Source organism: Musa acuminata, chromosome BXJ2-6, assembly GCF_036884655.1.
Source record: "Musa acuminata AAA Group cultivar baxijiao chromosome BXJ2-6, Cavendish_Baxijiao_AAA, whole genome shotgun sequence".
NCBI classification, from domain to species: Eukaryota; Viridiplantae; Streptophyta; class Magnoliopsida; order Zingiberales; family Musaceae; genus Musa; species Musa acuminata.
The window spans coordinates 42,679,811-42,703,242 of record NC_088343.1 but is presented as its reverse complement, the minus strand read 5'-3'; the positions used below and the strand labels follow the sequence as shown (position 1 = coordinate 42,703,242).

Here is a 23,432-nt window from a genome sequence, read left to right as displayed (position 1 = left end):
GGGTCAAACTCGACACTCGGTTCTCGCCTTCTGACAAGGTGGTGGGGATGGAGGAGCCGCCCAAGCATCAGGCATGGAGGATCACCGTCCGTGCCAAATCCAAGAGCCTGGATTTCCGGCTCACCGCCTCCAACGTCCTCCCCCATTGCGGCAACGGCGGCGAGCGGATCGCCTTCTTCCTGCGCCTGCGCCGCTTCTTCCTTCGAGTGGAGTCCAAGAACCAATCTCCCTCAGGCCGAGTCGCGGCGGTGCGAAATGCTGCCGCGCCCTTCGCGAAGCCGTTTCAGCTCTTGAGAGCGGTCTTCCGACGGCCGAGATGGCTCCCCAGGAAGAATGTAGCCTCCAAAAGCAGATCGGCGAGTTCCAAAATCGGATCTTTTTTCACTGATTCAAGACAGTGTATATCTCAGGTACCTCGTTTCGAGCATTGTGTCTTGAATGATGCCAATCATATTCAAGTTTGGCTTTTCTTGACTAGATCCAGAAGTGGAGGCCTGAGCTAACCTAGTATTGCATTGCAAACACAGAATTTGGCACATTGAGTTCCCAATTTTTGTTCGGTCAGAAACTTAGGTTTCAGTGAAGCAGCATATGTTTAGCAACCAAGTAATCTAGGGTTGAAAGTTCATGATTCTCTGCATTATGACTGTTTGAGTGACTTCTTCATGATTAAGATGGATCCAGAATTCAACTTTCCTTTATATTCCCATAGAAAGCAAAAGACATTTAACTTTTTTACTTGATATCAAATAATCTGGTAATTGTAATTAATGCTTACATTAAAAAACTCTCACTGATACATTTGTATATATATACATATACATACATACATACATACATGCATATATATATATATATATATGTATGTATATGTATATGTATTATTTGTTCTTTGAGTGAATATTCTTACCTATACCTGTAACAATTACCTTTTCCTTTTTCAGTTCTTAATTTTCCGAATATTTGTTAATTCGTTTGAGTATTTAAATCCAAAACCAATATGCTGACCAGAAAGACCTTTTGCCCTATACGATTGCTAAATAATTAACATCTGATTTTGCTTTATCTTTCATAAAGGTAATGGACACTGATATTGACTTCTAATTCTTAATATAAATGCTAGGTTATACCTCCATGGATGTTGCTATTCATAGAGCAGAGATGGATGAAGTGGCTTGTGATTTTTGCCTTGGTACTATTACTTTCATGCATAGTAAGTGAGATGCTGACACTCTGTCCTTTAGAACCCTGAACCGATGATTCAATATTGTTTCTTTAGTTGTTTCTTGAAGGCTATACTTGCTTAGTTCTGAGTATATTGGAACATGAATAACAAATTTGTATCACGGAAAAGATACTCTGTCTTACTCCATTCACGTTGTAAAAACATATGGATCAAAGTGCCAGTAGATCAAGCTTTCTTGACCTGGATCCAACCTGATGAATTTGATTGACGTTTAAATGTGTGAAATTGGTAGTACAGACTCACATGCACATACACATACACATGACTCAACAGGTTAGGGTTGAGATTGATACCTCTGGTTGACTAATTACTTGTAATATATATAATAAAATTTCTTTTTGGAGATTAAAGATCTTCTCTGGTGTAATCTCCGCAGATATAGATACTCAGATTCAGCATCATTATCCACCAAAGACATAACAATGACTACTTTGTCTACTTGTCTGCAACTAGTGCATACTCTTTCAACAAGAATTTCATTGTTTTCTTTATTTTTTCCCCCCTCTGATTGATGGAGGTTCATAATTTTCTATGAATGTTTCTCACAGTCTAATATACTAAAACGATCCACCACAACCACCGGGCACACTTGTGACAAAGAATATTTGCACTTGCTGTAAGGAAACTTTGCTTGTAGTTGTCCTTGTATTAGCAACAACCCATTCTTTGACATCTTAGCTTTCTTATATCTTGAATCATCATGAACAACACATCATTGTATTCGAAGTACAATTTTGTAGATTCAAATTCACAATGACGTATCACTTTGTAACACTTCAATTGCCATATAGCTCTCCATTTTCTTTTGATGTGCATCTTATTTATTTAGTTCCGTGTTCTTTCATGATTGATAGTTTGGTGTGCCTTCTGTTTACTTGTGGGGAATGGAGATTACCAAAATGTTGGCACCTTCTGGGTATACAAGAACGCTTGGATGAAGAGCAAAAGTGGAATATAGAGGCAAATGTGGGGTTGCTTCACCTCTTACTCAATTCCTGAATCAAGTCAATTACATCCAAAATTGGAAGAAAGATGTCAAGGATGCCTGAAATTTTTAATGGAGTCGAACATAATCTCTTTGTAATTCTCTTGTATCTGCTCTCAATGATGTGCCAAACACAATGTTGCAAGTGTTCTTTTGTGAAGATCTATGCTGTAGTCTTCATTGTACATGAGCTCTTAGATATGAGAAATTGACAATTGCTTGATTGTTTGTGCTTTTGGATTGGAAATACTTGGTTGTATCATTCAAATTCTCATCTCAAATTGGGAAAAAATAATTTATTTCTGGTTTGACAACCGTCTGTCTCATAGAACTTGTGATTAAATGTGCGAATCCACCAATTAGACAATAGTGGAAGGTATTATACATCCTCAGTTTATTTTCTTACACTTGCCTAGTTCTAGTTTGTGCATCTCTGTTGTCTTCTTCACCTCCTTGTGAGAGCAGCTGAGCTTCTTTGATGTCATAGGCAACATATCCAGCTGAAACAACTTTTAGTAGATTACTAGAGGTTCTCAATGAACTTGCCTGAGCACCAAATCTTTATCATCTCAATTGGTTTAACCTCTTGATGCTACCTTCTAGACTCCACATCAAGCTGTTCCTTATTGCACACCTTGCGAATGTTGAATCACAGTCTGAACATTGAAACCCTTGTTTGGCTTCCAATGGAGAACTACACCTCTTTTAATGGCAGCTGCATAAACCCCAAAGGCATCCAAAACTCGCCCTTGTTGACATAATTCACCAAGCAATATGCCCAAAGAAGATCCACTGGGAATTGTACCTCTCTCAATCATAAGAACCAAGACATCCAACGCATCGTCGCCTCTCCCTCCTCCACAGAGAACCCGAAGAACAACATTGTATGTCATCATTCTCGGACAATAACCAATCCTCACCATCTCATGAAGATGGAACAATGCCTTGTCGATTTCGCCTCCAATAGCAAGAGCTTTGACCATCAAGCAATAAGTATAGACTGAAGGATTATGACCGATTTCGGTTATTGCGTCGAGGAGCTCCATGGCATCATTTAGTACCTTTTCATCGATCACGGATTGCTTGCAAACACCTCTGAGGAGTGTGTTCATTGCACGTTCTTCTACCTGAAAGCCAGCATCCCTCATCTTCCTGTATGTTCTCCAAGCTGCAGAAACCTCACCCCATCTCAACAAGCCCTGTAAGATGATACTGTAACTACTGAAGTCTGGTGGGCAATCTCCCCTCTGCAGTCTCTTCAAAAGATGGAGCCCTTCCAAGGGTCTGCCTTCCTTGCAGTATCCATTGAGAAGGCTATTATACGTACCAATATTTGGCAGTAGATCCATTTCCTCTGCTTCCTCCAGCAATTCCCTTGCCTCATCAGATCTACCAACCTTGCAGAATCCATCAATGACCAATATGTATGTGTAAATGTCAGGTGATGTGGAGGAATTCTTGATCTTTCTCAGGAGTTCAAATGCCTCCTCCAACCTACCAACATAACACAATCCACTGATGAGACTGTTGTACGTGCGGATCGATGGCTCGCACCCCATCTGGCTCATGATCTCGACAACCTCAAAAGCTTTCTTCATCCGCCCCCTCTTGCACAGGCAATTCATCAAACGGTTGAACGTCACAGCATTTGGACGAAACCCCCTTCGGACCATGTCTTCTAAGAATCGCAGTGCCTCGTCGGGTTCGTTCTTCTTGCACAAACACTCAACCATGATCGAGAATGACCAAGAGTCTGGTGTTATTCCGAGGCGTGGGAGTTCAGAGAAGAAACTGACAGCAAGTTCATGCTCGCCAGATTTCGCTAGAGCTGTGAGAATGTCATTGCAGTCGGAGATCGTCAAACTTTTGCCATCAGACTCGAAAAGATCAAGAATTTTCACACGCTCCTCGATCGGTAAGCCGATAATCCTCTTGATCAGACCACCAACATTCAAATCACCGTCTCTCTTGGTGCATATTTCATCCTGTTCGTTAGCAGAGTCAATAGGAACGACCCGTTCTGCGCGCTCATCGTTCTCCTCCTCTTTCTCGTCAACGAGCGATATGTCATTTTCTACCGCCAAATTCAAAAGTTCCCCTTTTGCTGTTCCAAAGTCTTCTTCTACCAATTCGCCATTTTCAGTAACGAAATCAAGAATCTCACTTTTTTCTTCCTCAACCAAATCAAGCAGTTCTGCTTCGGTCTGGGTGCCGAATCTGCTGTTCCTCCTGAACTCGAGCGATTCTAATCCTTGTGTGTCTCTTGTGGGCGTTTTACACATAAAAACTAGTGCTTTGAGACGATAAGGTTTCCCTCGACGGTGTTTGGCGATGGGCGGATGCTTCTCCCAAAATGAAGACTCCAAGAAGAGGCATTCGCGCAACAAGAGGTGGGTAGACGAGGAAGAGAGAATTGGGGCAATCGGTAGGAGAGAAGACATCGAGAGAGAGGGGATTGTCTCCATCGAGGGTTGAGGTCGAGTTAATGTAATCAAGGGGTTATTATGGTCACGGCACCCTGCGCCGCCTAGGAGCTCTGACTTCTGAGGTCCTTTTGTTGTCGGAGTCGAGAGGATATGGACACCGACGCAAAGGCATCTTTCAATTAATGGAAATAGGTAATTATAATTGATATCAAATAATCTGGTAATTATAATTAATGTTTATATTAAAAACCCTCACTGACCATATTAGTATTATATATACATATACATATACATATATATATATATATATATATATATATATATATATATATATAGAGAGAGAGAGAGAGAGAGAGAGAGAGAGAGAGAGAGAGAGAGTTAAGTGGCGTGCGTCATCCGCTGCCAAACTCGTGAATTAACTACCGACACGAGGACCCAAGCCCACGGCGTCGGTGTCACATGCAATTCGTGATCAAAGCAGAGAGAGAGAGAGAGAGAGAGAGAGAGTTAAGTGGCGTGCGTCATCCGCTGCCAAACTCGTGAATTAACTACCGACACGAGGACCCACGCCCACGGCGTCGGTGTCACATGCAATTCGTGATCAAAGCCGTGAGTCGGTAGAGCGGGAGGCGGCCATTGCACTATGGCGTTGCCGGGACGGTGTTGACCAGAGCGAGAATAGCCTCTTGCACTAGAAGTATCTTCCGTCTCCCTTAGAAAGAGCCAGAGCGATAGCAAGAAACTGAGAGGCCACCATGGGGCACGTGTGCGCCGAGAACGCATCATCGAATACCACCAGCTTCTTTCTCCAAATCGTCGAACACCCAGACGGCACCGTGACCCGTCCCGTCAGCCCGCTCGCTCCGCCCTCCGGCGAACAATCCGACGCGCCTGTGATCTCCAAAGACGTCCCTCTCAATCCCACCAATAACACCTGGCTACGGATCTACCGCCCCAATCCCCTTCCTCCCACCAGAAAGCTCCCTGTAGTTATCTACTTCCACGGCGGCGGCTTTGTCATCTTCAGCGCCGCCACCGCCTTCTACCACAACTCCTGCGAGGCGATGACCCGCGCAGTCTCCGCTCTGGTCATCTCGCTCGAGTACCGGCTCGCCCCGGAGCACCGCCTCCCCGCGGCGTACGAGGACGCCGTGGAGACGGTGCTTTGGGTCCAATCTCAGGCTCGAGACCCGACGGGGGGAGACCCGTGGGTGACAGGCCATGGGGATTTCTCCCGCTGCTTTCTGATGGGCAGCAGCGCCGGAGCTAACATGGCCTACCATGCCGGGCTGCTCGCCACGGCTCTGGAGCTGTTGCCCCTACGGCTGCTCGGTTTGATCCTCAACCAGCCCTACTTTGGCGGCGTGGAGCGGACTCCGTCGGAGACGAGATCCGAGGAGGACATCATACTCCCTCTCCGCGCCAACGACATGCTGTGGCACCTGGCCCTGCCCAAGGGGGCGGATAGAGACCACGAGTTCTGCAACCCTGCGGTGGCAGTCCCGCCGGAACTGAGGCACCTGCCGAAGTGCCTGGTGAAAGGCTTCGAGGGGGATCCGCTGGTGGATCGACAGCGGGAGTTTGCGAAGATGCTGGAGAGAGAAGGGGCGAGCGTCGTGGTGCAATTTGACGAGGGAGGGTTCCACGCCGTGGAGCTCTTCGATCCGGCGACCGCGGAGGCCCTGTTTGCTGAGGTGCGGCAGTTCATTTCCGGCGGCTGCTAGTGCGCACTGAACTCTCTGAATAAGACACGTACGTACGTATGCATGTCGTACGTCTCCAAACAACGATTGCAAAACCTGTGTGTGTTCTGATGTGTTCTTCGAGCACTAAAAGATGGTTTCGTTGGTTACTGGGAATTCGATTTGCTCAGTCATAAGAGAAAATAAATCACACGTAACGTATTCGCTTCTTTCCGCAGCGATAAGGATAATTAGTCAATACGGATGATATCATTGATAGTAGTTCCTTTGACTTTTATGTAGATAGTATCTATCATCTGTTCTTTCGGCGTGGGTTGATATCATCAAATCCTTTGGATATAAACCAAAATCCAATGCACTGAAACGATTTATCCGACAATTGTAGTTGGTAGGTTTAAGTATGCCAACAACTATTACAGTATATAGTTTACTAACAAGGAATTAGTCAAATTTTCTGGGTGAGCGTTGACCTATAACTTGACTTTGTTAGTTGACCGGCCCAATCAGGGGATTCGACAATCGGACGATCAGATCGTAGCGATTAGATCAGATCGGATACATCGAATGAGGCTTTGAATCTTAATATTTGATAAGTAAATTTGATATATCACTACCATACTAATATTTTAGATTTGAATCATATAAAAACTTAGGTATATAAATCAGAGATGATATTCATTATTTTTTAATACTAATTATACCAAAAAATATTTAATAAAAATATATAATAATTATTAAATATAAAACTTTAATCATCACAATAAAATATTACTTTCATGATGAAACTAAAAACTATATTTTTATATAAAAAATTTCATAATTTTAATTGTATGCTTATGTGTTTTCATTGCCAGATAATTATCTAAAAATAACAATGAAAATTTAAGTATTTCAAGAATTAAACAATAAAACATTTTATTAATGAAAATTTTGCCATCATAAGAGAAAACTATATATATATATATATATATATATATATATATATATATATATATATATATTCTGTAATAAATTGGATCAATTAGTCCGTATTTAATTGGGCAGTCAAGAATCGGCTTCCCAAATTGGGCCATCCCAAATTGAGCCACAGAAATTGGACTCGATGGGCCGGTCAAAATTGAATCGGGTTTAAATTGGGTCAAATTAGAGTTGACCGACTTCAAAATCTAATTTGGGGAAAAGGCAGGGTTTTTAGTGTTGGACCAACTCGATCAATCGCTTAGAAGCGCGGCCGACTCCTATCGCGGCTTCCTCACGGTATCTCCGCTGCTCACAGCGTCCTCTCCGCGGCCGACGACCTCGCTCCCGCTCCAGCAACGACGTACCGTCGTCGTGCGTCGCCGTCCGCCGCCGCCGTCGCCCAATCGCGAGTCGCGATTCTCGTCACGGCAGTTGCGGAACAGACGAAAATCTCAGTCACAAACAAAATTTCAGATTGGAGACTGAACAAGGGTTAATTTTGTGCCGATCCTATCTCCCGACCTGTCCTTATCTGTTTGTGCCCTACTATTAATTCTCATCTCGTGCTGAGGAATCGAACAACCATGTCGTCTCTGAGGAACGCCATCCCTCGAAGGACTCACAAAGAGCGAGCTCAGCCGTATGTGAACTTTCTTCTTCTGTTCCTCCTGTTTTGTTTTATTATCCTTTTGCCTTTGCTCACGATTGTGATAATATGCGCTTGTGCATATGGCAGCCGAGAAAGAAAGAAGTTTGGGCTTCTCGAGAAGCACAAGGATTATGTCCTGCGAGCACGGGCATTCCACCAGAAGGAAGATACTCTAAGGGTGAGAAACATTTGCTTTCTCCGTGTGTTATTTGTGGATTTGGGGTCTCATATGTTGCATCTATCAGAGACTAAGAGATAAGGCAGCTTCTAAAAATCCAGATGAGTTCTACTTCAAGATGGTTAACACACGAATGGTTGACGGGATTCATAGACCCAAGTAATCCTCGAAATCTAATTCTTGATTAGCTTGATTTCATTTGTATATATAATACTAACAAATGTCCTTCAGGAGCGAAGCTAACAAGTACACACCGGAGCAGCTCATGCTGATGAAGACACAAGATATTGGATATGTTCTTCAGAAAGTTCAAAGTGAAAAGAAGGTTAAATCATTAAATCACTCCCTATTTTGTATTTATACGGATTGATGTAACTATGGTGCATTCAATTTCTTATTACAATTGTTTGTTCGATGTAGAAAATTGAAAGATTAAATTCTGCTCTTCATACACTGGATCATCAGCCTGAGAACAAGCATGTGTATTATGCCGAGGATAGGTATGCCCCTATGCCCTAGGCCCATGTCATTTCTCAATGTTGAACATAATAGGAGTTCACATGAATTACAACTGATGAATTATAGTTGTCCATGTAGAGCACTGAGGGTTATGTGATTTAGTATATATCTGGTTTTTCAATATACTTGGTTGCTGAAATGAGTTAAGAGAAAAAGCCTTTTTTTTAATGATCTTAGTCATATAATAATCCATCTGTCTGACATCATTGTGATTTCTTGATTTCGTCCAATATAATTAAATTTTTAGTTTGCCAGTATGTTGATTTTTCTTGTATGTCGCTGTTATATAACTAAATTACTAGTTTGCTGGTATCTTGATTTTTTCCTTGCTTGTTGTGGCCCTTGTGGAGGATCATTGGCAAGAAAAAAGGACATTAAAAAAAAAAAGCGTATGCTTGTTGGTCAAAAGAGTTGGGTACAAAGATGGCGGGTAAAGAGGGAGATCACACCCTGTGAATTGCTGCTAGAAGAGCGAAAACCCGTTGTAGCTAGGAGGTGGGCTTCCCTTTTGGCCTCTCTAGGGATATGAACAACTTTAATGACATTAATTAAACTGGACAGTCTATGGATGTCCAGGAACAAAGAGTGGAGGTACCAGGGTATCGTGTTAACATTGTTGACAAAATTTGCAGAGGCTAGTGAGTCTGTGCGGAACAAAATTTGTTGAAGTCCTAGGTCTTAGGCCTTTTGTAAGCCATTGAGAATGGCATAGCAATCAGCTTGAAGGGGTGAAGCGGCATTGCAGGTAGATGTGCCTTCAGCTAGATGGGTTCCAAGATTGTCCTCAATTATAAAGCCAAAACCTGCATAATCCAAAGCAGGATTGAATGAGCCATCACAAGTGATAGATTAGTTATAGTTGATGTGTAGGTTAGTAGTGACGGAACGGGAACTTGAGATATTGAGGTGTGGGATTGGTAGAGGAGATCCCTCACGTTTTGATCCATTAACGGATGAGATAATCAATGGATGAGACCACCTTTTTCACAAGGGTGGAAGCTTTGGCCGGGTGGTTGCAATAGCAGGAATCATTTTGGTTTAAACATAGCTGCCATAAGGATATGACAATAATATCTTGGAGGAGGATGTTTCAAAAAGCCAAGAATCAATGTGCCAATTATCAAAGTTAGGGAAATCAACTTTGAGTTGTTGTTTGATAATATTCCAAAGTTCTAAGGCTAAGTCACATTCAAAGAAGATATGATACACAGAGTCAGAAAAAAGAACATTTGGTCAACCCATGTAGAGGTTCTTTGGTACAATAGTCCAGCATCCTGCTTGTGTAGACCAATGACATCTAGACAAAAGTTTGACACATATTTCGCCTTTGACTTTGATGTTTAATTATAGGAAACGTGTACTGGAGTTGTATTCTAATGTATAGCTGATGAGTCCCACCAGGCCATCACCAGTTGGGGCTCCGTGACCCGCCTCAAAAGGCCCATCAAATGGAGGAGTCTTGGGGGTTTTTATGACCTTGACTCTCCAACTCTTTTACCTATTTGGCACTAGCAGAGCCCTTGTTTGGGGAACCAGAGGTTTCTCCAGCTTGGATGAGCCATCATTCAATGAGATGCTTCACCTAGCTGAGCTTGGGGGCTCACAAGGTGTTATCCTATCTTGGATGAGTCCCACATGGTTTTGTCCTATTGGGGTGCCCCTCATATGCTGTGTCAAGGAAAGGGAGCTTGAGGCTTTTGTAGGGTCTTGGTTCTCCAATTCTCTAAATGATATGAGATTAGATGTGGCTTCATTTATTTGTTTTTGCTAGTGCAAACAAGATAAGATGAAGGAAAACTATGCCAATATACTATGGTCCTTTGGGTAGGTTGTAAAATCTAAAATTAATTGTTTGGCTTCTTGGTAATAAGAGGAGTTATGCAATGAAGTTTAGCTAATCTGCTTGGCAGTTTAAGGATGAGATAAAGCCACAAAGAGTTCAGAATTAATATGATTAATTGCCATCATTATAATTTGTAATGGATCTTCACAAGCTTTGGTTTTTTTAAAGTAAAAGCATGTATTGGTTTTTCTATATAATTCGTATGGTTTCCTTATTTTATTTTACCAATAACAAATAGTTTCTCTTTATAGTTGTATGATCTTTTGTTTCTATCCTATATTTATTCAAAGATTTTGCTTCACCCCTTGTCATGTAACAGGGAAGAAGCCAAAGAAATACAGTCTAGACAATTTGAAAAGAGGGATTCACTTGCTTCTGTAAAGGTTCCAGGTCGTATAAAAAAGTAAGTGAAATTGGATATTGGATTTTCTGATGAGTTTTCCTTTTGTGCTCTTTAATATTCAATGATGTTTTCTGGATATTAAGTTTGTTCTATACTTGTCTTTAGTCATTGAAGCCATCTATCCTGATGTTGGGTGATATTTAATGTTTAAAATCCTTTTGAATTCTCAAACCGGTGGGTGTTGCTTGTTGGAAGTTTTTTGCTGGGGGGGCATTTGGTTTCCGATTGCTATGCATTCCTGCAAGTATAGGTGTAGGCAATCACAAATGCTTAAAAGTCGGATTGTGTTGCTGCTGTTTGGTAGTCTGTATTTGTGGTTGGAAGTTGCTCCTGCAAGTGCAATTTAATTCCATTGTTCCGTGCAAATGGAGTAATATGGTAGCTCTCGTAACTGGACCACGATATTATTCTCATGTCATCAGCGATATTAATTTCATGTTACTTCTGATATTTTATTATATTTTATGAATTTATATTATTTATATTAGGGTCATCTTTTATATTTTGTTTTATTATCTTTACAGTAGCTGATCCCAAACAATTAGAAAATTACAACTTTGTTCTTGTAGATTTTGTCATTTTATATTTGTTTATAGTTCAATTTTTTAATGTTATACATATAACTTAAGTTTTGATGACATCTAAAACTTACATATTTTGACCTTTACACCTGTTGCCAGCAAACTTACGTGAAACCTATGCATCTTGTGTTAAGGGCATTAGCCCAACCTTTTCTTTTTGTGTTGTACATTCTGCTCTCTTTTCTTTTTATCCTTTTCTTTTTGTTCTTTCTGGGTGATCTTATTTGTTCTTTTATCTTTGAACTCTTTTTTTTTTTGCATCTGGTTCTTGTCATTTGATGCCGTCGTGCTTTAATATGATGCTTTACCTTTGCTTTTTCTGATGTTTATGGCTCTCTCATTCCCAGGAAAATAGCTGCATCTTACAGAGAACTGGAAGCAAGGCAAAAAAGGGTTCAAGACCTGGAAAAGCTCTACTCGGATATGGCCTTGCAAAAAGAATTGCAGGTTACTGTTTCTTGTGTTATCATTTAGGAAGAAGATGCAACAGGTCATTAAATTTAATTATTTGGAGTAACTAAGGTGTATTTTTGTCTTTCATGCTGCAGAAATCTGGGAGAAAGCGTAAACTCCGTGAAGATGAAATTGTTCAACCGACAACTAGACCCGTGTATAAATGGCGTGCAGAACGCAAGCGTTAAATTATATTCATTGTCGCCACTAATTTGTTGCTACTCATCTTTATGAAACCCCAGTGGTTGGTTGGTTCAAGGAAATAAATTGATCGATCCAAAGAACATGTGCAGGTTCAGCTGGAATTTTCCTTTTTTTTTTCTATTATGTAACCAGATATTTATGGAAACTAGTCAGTAACATGAGATTTAATGATCAGAAATTGTCTGTTTATGTGCATTACTATTAATTAGATTTTATCTGAACATAACTGCTGTCACTTGAGGAAGCATTATTACATTGAAAGCCGATGATTAGGGTCGTACATTGAGGTGGTGTGTTCTAAACTTCTAATTTTGGTCCTGACCTCCTTGCATCCAGCTGCCATTCCCCAGGAAGAGATTGCAGCACTGAAAACCCATGGACTTGCAGTCTCTATTTGGTGAATAGGATTGACTCACTGAAATCAAATAAATATTTTTTCCTTCAAGCTTTTAGTTTTGAATAATAATGTTAATAATAATACTGGAAGAAATGTCATCTTATTCTTCCATCTTATCTGCAAGTTCTTCTGTTAGGAAGCATCATCTAAAACTATTACTTCTTCATGCATTTACATGAAAATAGTTACTTCTCTTAGCTGCAGGAACTTTTCTGCTGTTTATGATGACAGTTTTGACTGGATGGATAGCTGACTAAGAGTTCCTAATCTGCATTCAAGTTACTTGTGCAGTGAAGCAGATGAGTTATCTGGTACAATGATTGATAGGGAAAGTGGGAGTGGCTTGGACCTGCAAGTGGATTCTCCACTCTAGACAACATCAAATTGCATCCATGTTATGTCCCCTATGTGGGTAATACATTGATGCTGAATGAGGAAAAGCTCAAGTGAAAGACCCTCTCAGCTCTTCTCCTTCAAGATAGCAAAAGGTACATCTGAAAGAAAGAGAGCCATCCACTGAAGCCACACACCTTCCATGTCCATGGAGAAAAGGAGTATGTTGGTCACTAAGAATACATCAGTCATCTCAAAGGGGAGGTGGAAGCCTGACTTTGCTATGTTTCAAATAACCTACTCAAATGTTTTCATTTGTGCTATTCTGTGCTGATTTTTCACTCTTTTTCTGTGTGTGTCAATGAAACAAAAGAAGGAAAAAAAAGAAGCTTTTTCTGAACTAAACTACTCATGGATGTTTGTGTTACTAAGCATGCCAAAATCATTCCTAATTATTATGAGATATTTGTTGGTGGAATAAATGGGTCAATGGTGTATTCATTGTCCCCCATGCTCAGTGATGAATGAAAGCAGCAAAAGCTTCTGATTGTAGTAGATGTCCATCAACTGCTTGAAACACTCATGCTTCCTCCTTTACAGTCAACTTTATTTCCAGTCCAGTGCTTTCCTAGCTGTACTCTCTTCTTTTATATTCAAGAGACTCCATGTGAGGAGTAGGGTTGGACAGGGAGGCAGTCCCTACACACACAATTAGATGCTTAGGTCTTTGAACAGATGAAAAGAAAAAGCTGTGGAAGTCCACTGGGTGAAGCTTGTGTCTGCCCCAAGTGCTGAGATGCTGTGTGACAAACAGGACAGTTCCAATAAAAAGAAACTGTCAGTGCATTGGGCAAATGCAAGCTATGGCCTACCTTCCTTGTCCTGTGCTTGAATAGTTCAACAGCCAAGGGTCACACCATAAGACAAGATTAGGACTCATGGTGGTAGTTGATCATCATCACAAGAAAATTATCACATCATATCTACCAAACAACAAACAAGCACTTCATTGCAATGCAATCACAATTCAGCATGATTGCATTGCTCCTATCTCGAGTTATTTTAAGTTTTCATAGGAAAAAAGATAAGACTGTATATATACATTAATCCTTCACATAAGCCTCTCCCGCCCTCTTCAAATTCAAAAGCTGATGTGTGGAGAGAATCTCCAATTTTTCTTAACTAAAGCAAACAAAAGCAAGATGCCAAAGCTGGCTTTGATCACTTCCCAATGCCCATAGTAAAGAAGAGAGTACACTTCAACACCACCACTGGTGAAAGTGAGAACAATGTATTTGGGACCACATGCAACTTGAGTCCTTTTCTTTAAGCCCTCTTGACACAGTCACCAATTTCCTTTATCATTAGATACACCAAACACCAGCAACAATGTGCTACTTTGAGGCCATCTAATGAGTAAACATGAGCTGTGTGACTTTATTGAGAGAATGATGTGGGTCTCAGAGAAGATGAACATATGGATGTCATGACAAGGGACCAGTGTGTATTCCATTTACTCAGACTTGCAAACACTGGCTACACTCCAAAATAATGTTAGGAGGCATCAAATAAAGAGAATCTGCAATCAGTATTTAAGCTATACATCATATGGAAGGTTTTAGGTGGCCCAGTGAGAGAATTAAGAGCTTGTAAGCCCACCTGAAACCTAGAATTGTTACTTTCACAGTATCAAAGGATTTATCTGCATCACAAGTTATAAGGGATACCAAAACACTGATACAGAAGGCTCAGAACACATGTAGTTTGCATGCATGAAACATACAGGAAAGAAAAATTATGTCGTCGAGGCGAAATGGTAAAGACAAGTTCATAAACATTATTATCATTTAGACCTGCAGTGATTTGCTTATTATTCAAATAACTTCTAGATCTTGTACAACCCATATGTCTCCTAAACAAAAGCTTATTTCCAGCAACTATTATGACAAGGCCTATCAGGCTTCTTCTCATGCATCTTCTAATACAGAAACCAATCAAACTCCATATATTTTATCAAACACAAGAAGAGGTTCTCTGAGTCATGTCAGAAAACTAACACTTCTCTCATGTGGTGGATCTCACTTCAAGGGTTTTGCAGGTGCAAGGAGTTTCATCAAGTGCTACTGCTCTGACATCATCATACTGTTTGATTCTATCTGCCACCTCCAAGTACTTCTATTTTTCTGACTAATACATCATCCTTTTCCTTTACTGAAGTGATTAGGATCTCAGTTGAGGCCCTTATGCCCCAACTGCTTTTGACTTTCATGTCTGAGGCAGCTTGTTATCTATTTGGTACAAGCTATCTCCTTCCAAAGTCATCAAAAGAAGACCAGCTCTACAGTCACATGGAGAGAGGAATTGAGGTTAGGGACAAGTTTAGTTGGTGAACAACTAATTTTTTTCTACAGATAGATAGCAGGATTCTCTTTGGCTATGAAAAGCAGCCACTCACCTAACGCTGCTGCATCGCTGAGGGTAGCTAAGACTGATAGAGTAAGCAATTCAATTTTCTATGTTGATGGTCATTGATAGGAAGACGTTCAGGGGAAGAATGGGAATGGTATACAAAGGCTGGTTACTGTTCCAATAGGAAGCTGAGGAACAAGTTTAACTAAGCTCTGAAGATGAATAAGACCTCATACATTTCTATGTTCAGAAGGAAACATGTAGATTAAAATCCCTAGTTGCTGATGCTTAGAGGATCAAGGGACCAGGTTTCTCATGAAACTGGAACATTTCAAATGGAGTACGGCACAGTTACTACCGAAAAAAAGCACATTTGTGGTCCATACATAATGGATTTATGAACATTGTATGCCAAAGATGGAAAGAGAATTACAAGAAACAGTAACTAAAAGTAACTGAAGTGCTTGGTTAGCGACAACATGCAAAGAAAAAAGTTTCTTTGGATGCCTATCATAAGCAAGAAAGAGCAAACAAAAGCTAAATTAATCAAGATTAATATCCTAAATGGTACTCAGACACCTTTGGCCCTGCCAGCTTCTTTGATACCATGCTTAGCAGTGAACAAAAAGACATCAAAGTAGTATGCAATAATATGTATCTTCAGAAGGGTTTCACAATTTAAGAACCTGGTGAAAGGAAATCCTAATTCCAGACGCACATGAAAAATAGTAAGAAGAAAAGGAAAACCTCGTCCATTTGCAGAATTCTAACGACAAAAATTTCATAAGGATTTCTTGCTCATCAGATTCTAGACCTTCTGTTCTTCTCATTTCAAGCAAAGCAGACAGACTCAACATCCATGCTGTCATTATGCCATGTCTTCATATGCCAACTGATTATGTCACAGACTCTTACGGTGAAAAAAGAGATTTAAGCCCAGATGTTCAACAAAATTCCTCTTGCCGGCCATCCTGAGGGCATCTGATCAACTCCAGTATGTTCACGACCTCAGCCATGTCTGGCCTGTTAGACGGTACCTGGGAAGTACATATCAAACCCAATTTGATCACCGGAATAGTCTCCTCTAGAGGGAACTTCCCGCAAAGTCTCCCATCCATGCATTCCTCCACCCTCCCTTCCTCTAGTGCCTCCCTCACCATATCACACAGCAGCACCACATCGTCCTCCATGTATTCCACTGGCCTCTTGCCAGTCAAAATCTCGAGGACCAGAACTCCAAATCCATACACATCACATTTCTCTGTGATCTTCACTGTTCGACATGCAAATTCTGGTGCCATGTACCCAAGGGCACTCTGTATCTTGCTACTAAGCACGTACCTATCCAGCATTGGTAGCAGCTTTGCCAGCCCATAGTCCCCCACCTTGGCCTCACCGGATCCATCAAGGAGAACATTACTTGATTTAATGTTGTAGTGGATTATCTTAAGATGATGGAGATGTGCTAAGCTTTTTGCAATACCAAGAATTATATCAAAACGCTCTTGCCATGAGAGGGTGTCGGAGGCAGAGCACTCATGGAGGTGATTGTATAGGCTACCACCAGGCACAAACTCATAGATAAGAAGTTGGAGAGAAGGAGTCCAGTAATAGCCTTCCAGGGCCACAAGATTGGGATGTTGCACTTTTCCCAGCCTTTTGACCTCCTTCTCAAAATCGTCTTGCGACTTCACCAAGCTTGAAACTGTAAGCTTCTTTATTGCCACAGATCGACCATCTCTGAGAACTGTCTTGTAGACTGCACCAAAACCGCCGCGACCCAATTCACAATCCTTGTTAAGGACAGCGTGGGCACCGGCACTGAACTCAGGGTCACCACCAGCGAACATGACAAGCTTGCCAGAGTTAGCATCAGTAGCTGGAGAATGGCTAAGGTATCCATCTGATAATGCCAATCCTGCAGCAGAATTGGAGGTAGAGGAACGGACACGGAGGTTTAGGACAGTAATTGTAATGACACCTAGAGCAATCACAGCAGCAGCTCCAATGGCAATGAGAGCAGAGATGCTTAAAATTATCTTCTTGTGGCCGAGGTTGCTGGGCGAGAGCACGGGGTTTGATGATGAATCACCTGACGAGGAGTTGGGATTAAGTACAATGGGTTTTGGGAGGACTCCAGGGCAAGAGAGGTTGACAACAGATCCACAAAGACCAGGGTTGTCTGTTACTGAGGAAGGAGGTATTTTGTTGAAGAAGCTTCCCGCGGGGAGGTCTCCAGAGAGTTGGTTGTGGGAGATGTTGAAGGAAAGGAGGTGGGGGAGGTCAGCGAGCTGCTTAGGGATGGTTCCTGAGAGCTGGTTGCGGGAGAAATCAACAACTTGGAGATTGGTGAGATTAGCTAATGTTTCAGGAATTGGACCAGTAAGGTTGTTCTGTGAAAGATCCCTGTACCAAAAATCAAAAATCCAAACATGGGATATCATGTAAGTTAATTTCTAGATATAAGATAAATAACCATAGAAATCCTAGCAGACTGCAGTTAACACAGCTGCTATCCAGCTAATTCTAGACCAGAAACAAGCAAATAGGAGTTGGATTCGAGATATTTTGTAAGGTTCTAGCCTTCTAGGTACCTTAAACTTCTCATTTGGAAGACAATGCAATCCAAATAAAGTAATATTAGAGATATGACAAAAGAAATTAGAGTTAGAAATCTTACAGGTATGCGAGCGAAGAGCAACTTCCTATCTGAATCGGAATTTCTGCAGTGAGAGAGTTCTTCTCCAGCCTCATCTCTCTGAGGGATGCTGCTAGGCCAACCTCTAATGGAATACTCCCACTCAGCCGGTTCCCACTAACATCCAGAACTTGCAAAGACTTCAACTCGCCCACACTTGCGGGAATGGGGCCTGATAGCGAGTCGAACGAAAGATTCAAGAATTCTAAGCTTCTAAGGTTTGAAACTTCATTTGGAAATTTGCCAGAGAAGGCATTGCCCGATAAATCCAGCACTTGGATAGTCGAATCAGTGACCGAGGGGATGACAATCGGTCCACTAAATTTGTTCCCTGATAGCAAAATTTGTGTGAAACCTGATTCAAAAACCCATGAGGGAAGGTTCCCTGTCAACGTGTTCCGACTAAGATCCACATCCAGCAAGCTCCTGCAAGCAGCCAGTGAATCTGGCAGGCCGCCGGAGAAACTGTTATCAGAAAGCTTCAACACTTTCAAGAGTTGTAGATTGCTTAATGAACTCGGAAAGCCACCGGAGAACTTATTCCCCGACAAATCCAGAGTCTCGAGACCGTTCATCTCTCCAATCCATGCCGGAAGTTCCCCAGAGAAGGAATTTGAGCTCAAGCTAAGATAGGTACATGTTGAAAGATTCCTCATGGAGTATGGGAGGTATCCGGACAGCTGGTTTTCTCCGACATCAAGAGACTTCAACAGCATGCAATTTCCGGTATCGTTCGGCAACTGGCCAGTGAGTCGGTTTCGCCTCAAGCTGATCATCCTCAGATTGAACATCCTGCTAATTCCAAGCGGTATCTCGCCAACAAGAGAATTATCAGAGAGGTCGAGCGATCTCAAGGCGTTCAAAGACCATATTTCACTTGGCAAAGAGCCAGATAGCTGGTTCGACGAGAGGTTCAGCGACACAAGGGTGGAGCAAGAGCCAACATCCGGAGGAATCTTCCCCGAGATGGAATTTTTTGCCAAGGAGATGTCTCGAATGGACCTACATTGCCCAAATAACCCATCCGGGATGGTGCCGGAGAGGTGATTCGCGCTAAGATCCAGCGTTCGAAGGCTCTCGAGGCGGAGGAGGTCAGGGCTGAGGCTACCTGAGAAGTTGTTCATGGAGAGGGACAGCGTCTCGAGGAACTGAAGCCAGAGGAGGCCGCGGCCGAGCTTTCCGGAGAGGGCGAAGCCATCCAGAGCGAGCTCGGTGACGCGGCTCGACTTGGCGTCGCATCTGACGCCGGCCCAGTTGCAAGGGTCCACGTCGTCCTCGTTCCAAGACGCCAGCTTCGACCGGGGGTCCTCGACGCCGGCCTTGAAGACGATCAGACCAAGGACGTCGTCGTTCAAGGTGGTAGCCCCGGATTCGGCGAGCAGGGGAAGGATTGAGAGGAGGTAAATGACTCCAAGGTGAAGGCTTTTCATCTTCGACGGAAATCCCTGTACTTCCGCTTCGATCTTCAACCAAAAAGATCAGATTGAGCACCTCGATCTCAAAGAAGACGTATTTTTTCCGGCTTGGAAGATTGAAAATGAGGAAAAGGAGAGATCTTAACCGGGAAATCGACGGAGGACACAAAGACGCACTTGCTCTGGGCACAGAAGCCGCGGAAGAAAGCAATAGATCGCTTGCAGAGCTACAACGCCACTAGGTTATGGGATGGAGAGGAGGAGGTGAGGGAAATGAGGATGGGTCCTGGCTTTTGTCTCTGGAAACGAACAGCTTTTGCTGCTTTTTTGTGCCCTCAACAGCTAAAGCCGGAGGAAGGTGGTGGAAGGAAGGTAGCACTTGAACATGGGGGGGGGGGGAGTGAGGTGGAAGAGGTGGCAGAAGATACTGAGGTCAATGAATGCCTCTCAAGGTAGAATTGACAAGTAAGTGGACTATTTAAAGCCTGTTTTAAATCCTAGTTTTTAATCAGCAATTTCTTTAGAACAGAATATTTAGGCATAAATATACCTTCACCTTATCAAGAGCAGAATACCAAGATTTCATAAATCCATAAAAGCATCATAACATTTTCTGAAGAAAAGAAAATATTAATCAGATTATACTTAGTTTCTTTCTTGTTGATATACACGGAAGAATCTGTTGGCAGATATGAGTTATCCTGAAAACACCACATTGAATTTGGAATAAAAGGAAAATGACTTATCTACCTTCCAAGCATGCAAGTCTCTGCTTTATTCTGTCATCATAATGCATGCAATGATGGCCCATCATTTAATACACTCACCAAAATTCTACTGTCGACATTGATGTATGCGACTGCAGCAACGCTACTTTGTGGCCCTCTCACGCAGTGTGTGTGGCGGTTTTCTCCAGGGGAGTGTCACGTGCCGGTCATCTGTTTTGAGGTACACGCGTAACTGTCGGCGTATTTATGGCTCATTTAATGCACGCACACCGCAGTGATTGCTGTGAGGTACACATAGTTTGTCCTGACCAACAAGCCAAACGAGGTGTAGGTTGGCTCTCAGAAATAACAACGTATGGCTCCATGCGCGAAACGAAATTTAGGGATACTTTTGGCTCTTCCAACGCGGACACCATCATGAGAGTTGCGCCGAGACATCCGCCTCTAGGTTTTCTATGTTGCTCGAGAATCCAATGGTTCCTTTCTTTCATGGGCCCGATGGCCCAATCATTCAACTGGCCATTCCTCGATCAAGGACTGAACATTTATTAGGGAATCAAAACATCTCTCAATTATTTTTCATGCTTGAGCTTCAACAAAAGAGCAGCAAAAAATAAAAGAAAGTTATAGTACATGATATACCTGTGTACAAGGGGAAGAAATTATAAGAAAATATGAAACCCCGGACAAGCCATTAAATAACAGTGTAAAAGAAAATTTCACCATGTACAAAAAAAAAATCTTTAAAAAATGCATAAAGTCATATCTAATCAATCAAATGAAATCACAAAAACCATAACGGAGATGATCTCTTTGGAAATTTGTTGGCTAAGGAGTGCAGGCATCCAAAGAGGCAGTATGAATTCAACAAAATTGATGATTGATAAATGGTCTATAGAGGGATTAGCAAGGCCTAATTGTTCAATTCCCAGAGACATTGTTTGAGATTTGGATGTAAAACTATTAAACTTCACTGCTGTCTCCGCTCCTTGTTGTTCAGAGAGATCCTTGCCCTCAATTACAGAAGAGTACATTTTTTTTTTCGGTTATATCCAATCCTATCATACAGGGGTCAGTTTACTTGATCTGGGGAATGAAAATTATTCTTCACTGCATCCCAGTATTACTTTGTCATGCTTCAAGAAGCACCTTTTGTACACAGAGAAGTCGAAGAACATATCTTTCTAGCAGAACTTGGTAAGACATATCAGAGACCTCACCTGGAATGCTTCCAACAATGTCACTTCGGATCCCAAATTATCTTTAAGAGACTCTGAAAAGAGAGAGAAATCAAAATGTCATTTCATCCAAAAAAATGCTTATCAAATGTAAAATCAAACTTTATTTGCACACTTCAAGACAGATACATCAAAAGATAGGCTGAGTCGAGCAAAAAGAAACCTTTGTTTCTGATATCTGAAGGATCCAGAGAACTGCAATCAAGTAAGAGGACAGCAGCAATGGGCATTAGTCCCTTGATTTTATTAATACATAAGAAATATGTTAAGGCTGTCATAAATCTGAATAAAGTTGTGAGCAAAGGAGGAGATTCTTACACTTTGTCATTAATGTAAGTCTGAAGTTCAGAAACTTCCTTGGTTTTCCATGGAACCTCAGCTTCTTCAGGAGGATCATAGGCCTTGGAGCTGCAGGATGATGCTTTCCTCTTGTTCAGTTCTAGACGTTCACTTGGTGCCTCATTGTTATTCTCTCTTTCGCTTAGTGAATACAAAGATTTTTCACTAAGGATCTTGTTTTCTAGATTTATTGAAATTCCTTCTGATTCTCCACTGGTCTTGCTAGCATTCCTTTGCCTCACTGAATCAGACAATTGAGTGTCATGTTGACTGTCCCCAGCAGAAAATGAATATGGTAAACAACCTTCTGACATCTGGGTATGTGCGTGAGGCTTCTGGGGCTGAAAGGCAAAACCTGATAGCTCTCCTGATATATTGTTCTCAAAGTTGAAGTCATAAAAACTTTCATGGTCAACAGGTATGTTTGATTTAGATCTTCCCCATGTGAAGTCTGTCCTGGGACTCAGTACTGGAGCAGCAAGCAGATTAGATTCAAGCAATAAGTTGTGATCAGATGACATTTTACTTTCCTGTCAAACTTTTGGAACCAGAAAACAGAATCAGAAGCCAATTTACCTGAAGGAAAGTCCTCCTTGAAGGGGAAAATGCAGTCAGGATCTGGAATTCTCTGAACTGGAGATGATGCATCTAAGAAATAACAAGATATAGAATTCAACTACTTTGACATGCACCTAAAAGTTTCCTGCTCCTAAATTCATTAAACAAAAAGCTTCATTCATTTCATTGACCACTACCTATGTTCATATCCAGCTCATCCATGTGGTTTTTCTTGCGTCCTTTCAGATTCACTAAGCTTATATCCAGATCATCTGAGTGGATTTTCTTGCTTTCTTTCAATTGTGTTAAGTGTGATAGTATGTCATAACTTTTACCTTTCCCCACTGCAAGATTAGAAGTGATGTATATGGATAGAACTCCTTTTTGCAAAAGAAAATGCCAAAATCAACTACCATCCTACAGTCAGTATGATATGTTAACAAACAATGAATGACCTGCAGTAGATGAGCAGGACTCCTCGCTGAGAAAATTTCATCAATGTAAATAATAAACTGTGTTAGAACCTGAAATAGAAAAGGTAGAGAGGGTAGGTCGCAGATGATTGAAAATAGGTTGGCTTTACCTTGATGAACTTATGATGTCCCGCAAGTCTTCTTTTTGTGAGAAAGACCAAGAAGGTAGATCAAACAGACTGTCCATAAAGGATCCAATCTTTAACTTCTGTTAACCAGATTGTATCTATGTGTTCATATTACACAGCACGATAATGAAATTTTTTGCATTAGCATACCTTCTATCCTTGTGAGGAGATACAAGGCTGAAGTCTTTTCCTACTGCCGAAAGATTGAATGAAGAGCCACTTTTTGCTGACATGCAATAGTCACAAAACGATACTATCCAAAACTCCAAAAAAGAAGACAAAAGTAGCAGATATTGCTAATAAAGAATAGCAAGTAAACGGTTAGCTGAAATTTTCTTAGTTTTAGTCTCTGAAAAACAATATCTTATCTAGATATTACTCACCTAAGATAACTAATTGTTTAACCTGAGTTAGTACTGACCAACCTATCATATTATGAAGTAAACTAAAATGATGCAGATCATAATAATTTATTAAGCTTCATCAGGATGAGCCAGCACCTACTAATCCAATTTTATTGAGAGGATGAGATAGAGATTACAAGAAAGGGAAAGGGAAAAAGATAA

The 23,432-nt window shown here is 41.4% G+C and overlaps 6 protein-coding genes across 11 annotated transcripts; 3 read left to right on the top strand and 3 right to left on the bottom strand.

Moving 5' to 3' along the window:
- The first annotated feature begins 18 nt into the window (after positions 1 to 18).
- Positions 19 to 2,454, top strand: LOC135615745 (uncharacterized). Of its 3 annotated transcripts, none has more exons than XM_065114654.1 (3): positions 19 to 410; positions 1,124 to 1,213; positions 2,137 to 2,454. In XM_065114654.1, the coding sequence occupies exons 1-3, from the start codon at positions 48 to 50 to the stop codon at positions 2,182 to 2,184; spliced, it is 501 nt and encodes a 166-aa protein (XP_064970726.1). In that variant the 5' UTR covers positions 19 to 47; the 3' UTR covers positions 2,185 to 2,454. The 3 variants fall into 3 exon arrangements, with proteins under 3 accessions (XP_064970726.1, XP_064970725.1, XP_064970727.1); XM_065114653.1 differs by having other exon boundaries at positions 20 to 410; positions 2,101 to 2,454; XM_065114655.1 differs by lacking the exon at positions 1,124 to 1,213 and having other exon boundaries at positions 20 to 410; positions 2,101 to 2,454.
- A 56-nt stretch (positions 2,455 to 2,510) lies between these two features.
- On the bottom strand, positions 2,511 to 4,763 carry LOC135615744 (pentatricopeptide repeat-containing protein At1g62680, mitochondrial-like). The gene has a single exon (XM_065114652.1). The coding sequence runs from the start codon at positions 4,694 to 4,696 to the stop codon at positions 2,855 to 2,857; it is 1,842 nt and encodes a 613-aa protein (XP_064970724.1). The 5' UTR covers positions 4,697 to 4,763; the 3' UTR covers positions 2,511 to 2,854.
- Positions 4,764 to 5,294: 531 nt separating this feature from the next.
- On the top strand, positions 5,295 to 6,516 carry LOC135615743 (probable carboxylesterase 8). Its single transcript, XM_065114650.1, has one exon. The coding sequence runs from the start codon at positions 5,413 to 5,415 to the stop codon at positions 6,379 to 6,381; it is 969 nt and encodes a 322-aa protein (XP_064970722.1). The 5' UTR covers positions 5,295 to 5,412; the 3' UTR covers positions 6,382 to 6,516.
- Positions 6,517 to 7,555: 1,039 nt separating this feature from the next.
- On the top strand, positions 7,556 to 13,275 carry LOC103989672 (probable U3 small nucleolar RNA-associated protein 11). Of its 3 annotated transcripts, none has more exons than XR_010488132.1 (9): positions 7,556 to 7,960; positions 8,057 to 8,147; positions 8,215 to 8,306; positions 8,379 to 8,472; positions 8,568 to 8,647; positions 10,829 to 10,912; positions 11,841 to 11,940; positions 12,042 to 12,239; positions 12,839 to 13,275. XR_010488132.1 is itself a non-coding variant. In XM_009408597.3 (8 exons), the coding sequence occupies exons 1-8, from the start codon at positions 7,905 to 7,907 to the stop codon at positions 12,132 to 12,134; spliced, it is 690 nt and encodes a 229-aa protein (XP_009406872.1). In that variant the 5' UTR covers positions 7,556 to 7,904; the 3' UTR covers positions 12,135 to 12,345. The 3 variants fall into 3 exon arrangements, 1 of the variants encoding a protein (XP_009406872.1); XR_001978692.2 differs by having other exon boundaries at positions 12,827 to 13,275; XM_009408597.3 differs by lacking the exon at positions 12,839 to 13,275 and having other exon boundaries at positions 12,042 to 12,345.
- A 2,632-nt stretch (positions 13,276 to 15,907) lies between these two features.
- Positions 15,908 to 19,812, bottom strand: LOC135615739 (probable LRR receptor-like serine/threonine-protein kinase IRK). Of its 2 annotated transcripts, XM_065114645.1 has the most exons (3): positions 19,549 to 19,812; positions 17,970 to 19,450; positions 15,908 to 17,695 (listed from the first exon to the last, which is right to left on the bottom strand). In XM_065114645.1, exons 2-3 carry the CDS (start codon positions 19,415 to 19,417, stop codon positions 16,234 to 16,236), a joined length of 2,910 nt encoding a protein of 969 aa, XP_064970717.1. In that variant the 5' UTR covers positions 19,418 to 19,450; positions 19,549 to 19,812; the 3' UTR covers positions 15,908 to 16,233. The 2 variants fall into 2 exon arrangements, with proteins under 2 accessions (XP_064970717.1, XP_064970716.1); XM_065114644.1 differs by having other exon boundaries at positions 17,970 to 19,812.
- A 1,273-nt stretch (positions 19,813 to 21,085) lies between these two features.
- Positions 21,086 to 23,148, bottom strand: LOC135615740 (uncharacterized). Its single transcript, XM_065114646.1, has 8 exons — positions 23,017 to 23,148; positions 22,849 to 22,917; positions 22,721 to 22,746; positions 22,463 to 22,609; positions 22,284 to 22,355; positions 21,687 to 22,176; positions 21,532 to 21,563; positions 21,086 to 21,403 (listed from the first exon to the last, which is right to left on the bottom strand). The coding sequence occupies exons 1-8, from the start codon at positions 23,097 to 23,099 to the stop codon at positions 21,315 to 21,317; spliced, it is 1,008 nt and encodes a 335-aa protein (XP_064970718.1). The 5' UTR covers positions 23,100 to 23,148; the 3' UTR covers positions 21,086 to 21,314.
- Positions 23,149 to 23,432: the final 284 nt, after the last annotated feature.

Coding starts and splice junctions, on each gene's coding strand:
- LOC103989672 (XM_009408597.3), top strand. CDS start 7,905: ATGTCGTCTCTGAGGAACGCCATCCCTCGAAGGACTCACAAAGAGCGA. Junction 8,148..8,214: donor AGAAGGAAGATACTCTAAGG/GTGAGAAACATT, acceptor TGCATCTATCAG/AGACTAAGAGATAAGGCAGC. Junction 10,913..11,840: donor GTTCCAGGTCGTATAAAAAA/GTAAGTGAAATT, acceptor TCTCATTCCCAG/GAAAATAGCTGCATCTTACA.
- LOC135615739 (XM_065114644.1), bottom strand. CDS start 19,417: ATGAAAAGCCTTCACCTTGGAGTCATTTACCTCCTCTCAATCCTTCCC. Junction 17,696..17,969: donor TGCTCTTCGCTCGCATACCT/GTAAGATTTCTA, acceptor TTTTTGGTACAG/GGATCTTTCACAGAACAACC.
- LOC135615745 (XM_065114653.1), top strand. CDS start 48: ATGGAGGAGCCGCCCAAGCATCAGGCATGGAGGATCACCGTCCGTGCC. Junction 411..1,123: donor CAAGACAGTGTATATCTCAG/GTACCTCGTTTC, acceptor TATAAATGCTAG/GTTATACCTCCATGGATGTT. Junction 1,214..2,100: donor TACTATTACTTTCATGCATA/GTAAGTGAGATG, acceptor CATGATTGATAG/TTTGGTGTGCCTTCTGTTTA.
- LOC135615744 (XM_065114652.1), bottom strand. CDS start 4,696: ATGGAGACAATCCCCTCTCTCTCGATGTCTTCTCTCCTACCGATTGCC.
- LOC135615740 (XM_065114646.1), bottom strand. CDS start 23,099: ATGTCAGCAAAAAGTGGCTCTTCATTCAATCTTTCGGCAGTAGGAAAA. Junction 22,747..22,848: donor GACATCATAAGTTCATCAAG/GTAAAGCCAACC, acceptor AAATTTTCTCAG/CGAGGAGTCCTGCTCATCTA. Junction 21,564..21,686: donor ACTTACATTAATGACAAAGT/GTAAGAATCTCC, acceptor ACTTGATTGCAG/TTCTCTGGATCCTTCAGATA.
- LOC135615743 (XM_065114650.1), top strand. CDS start 5,413: ATGGGGCACGTGTGCGCCGAGAACGCATCATCGAATACCACCAGCTTC.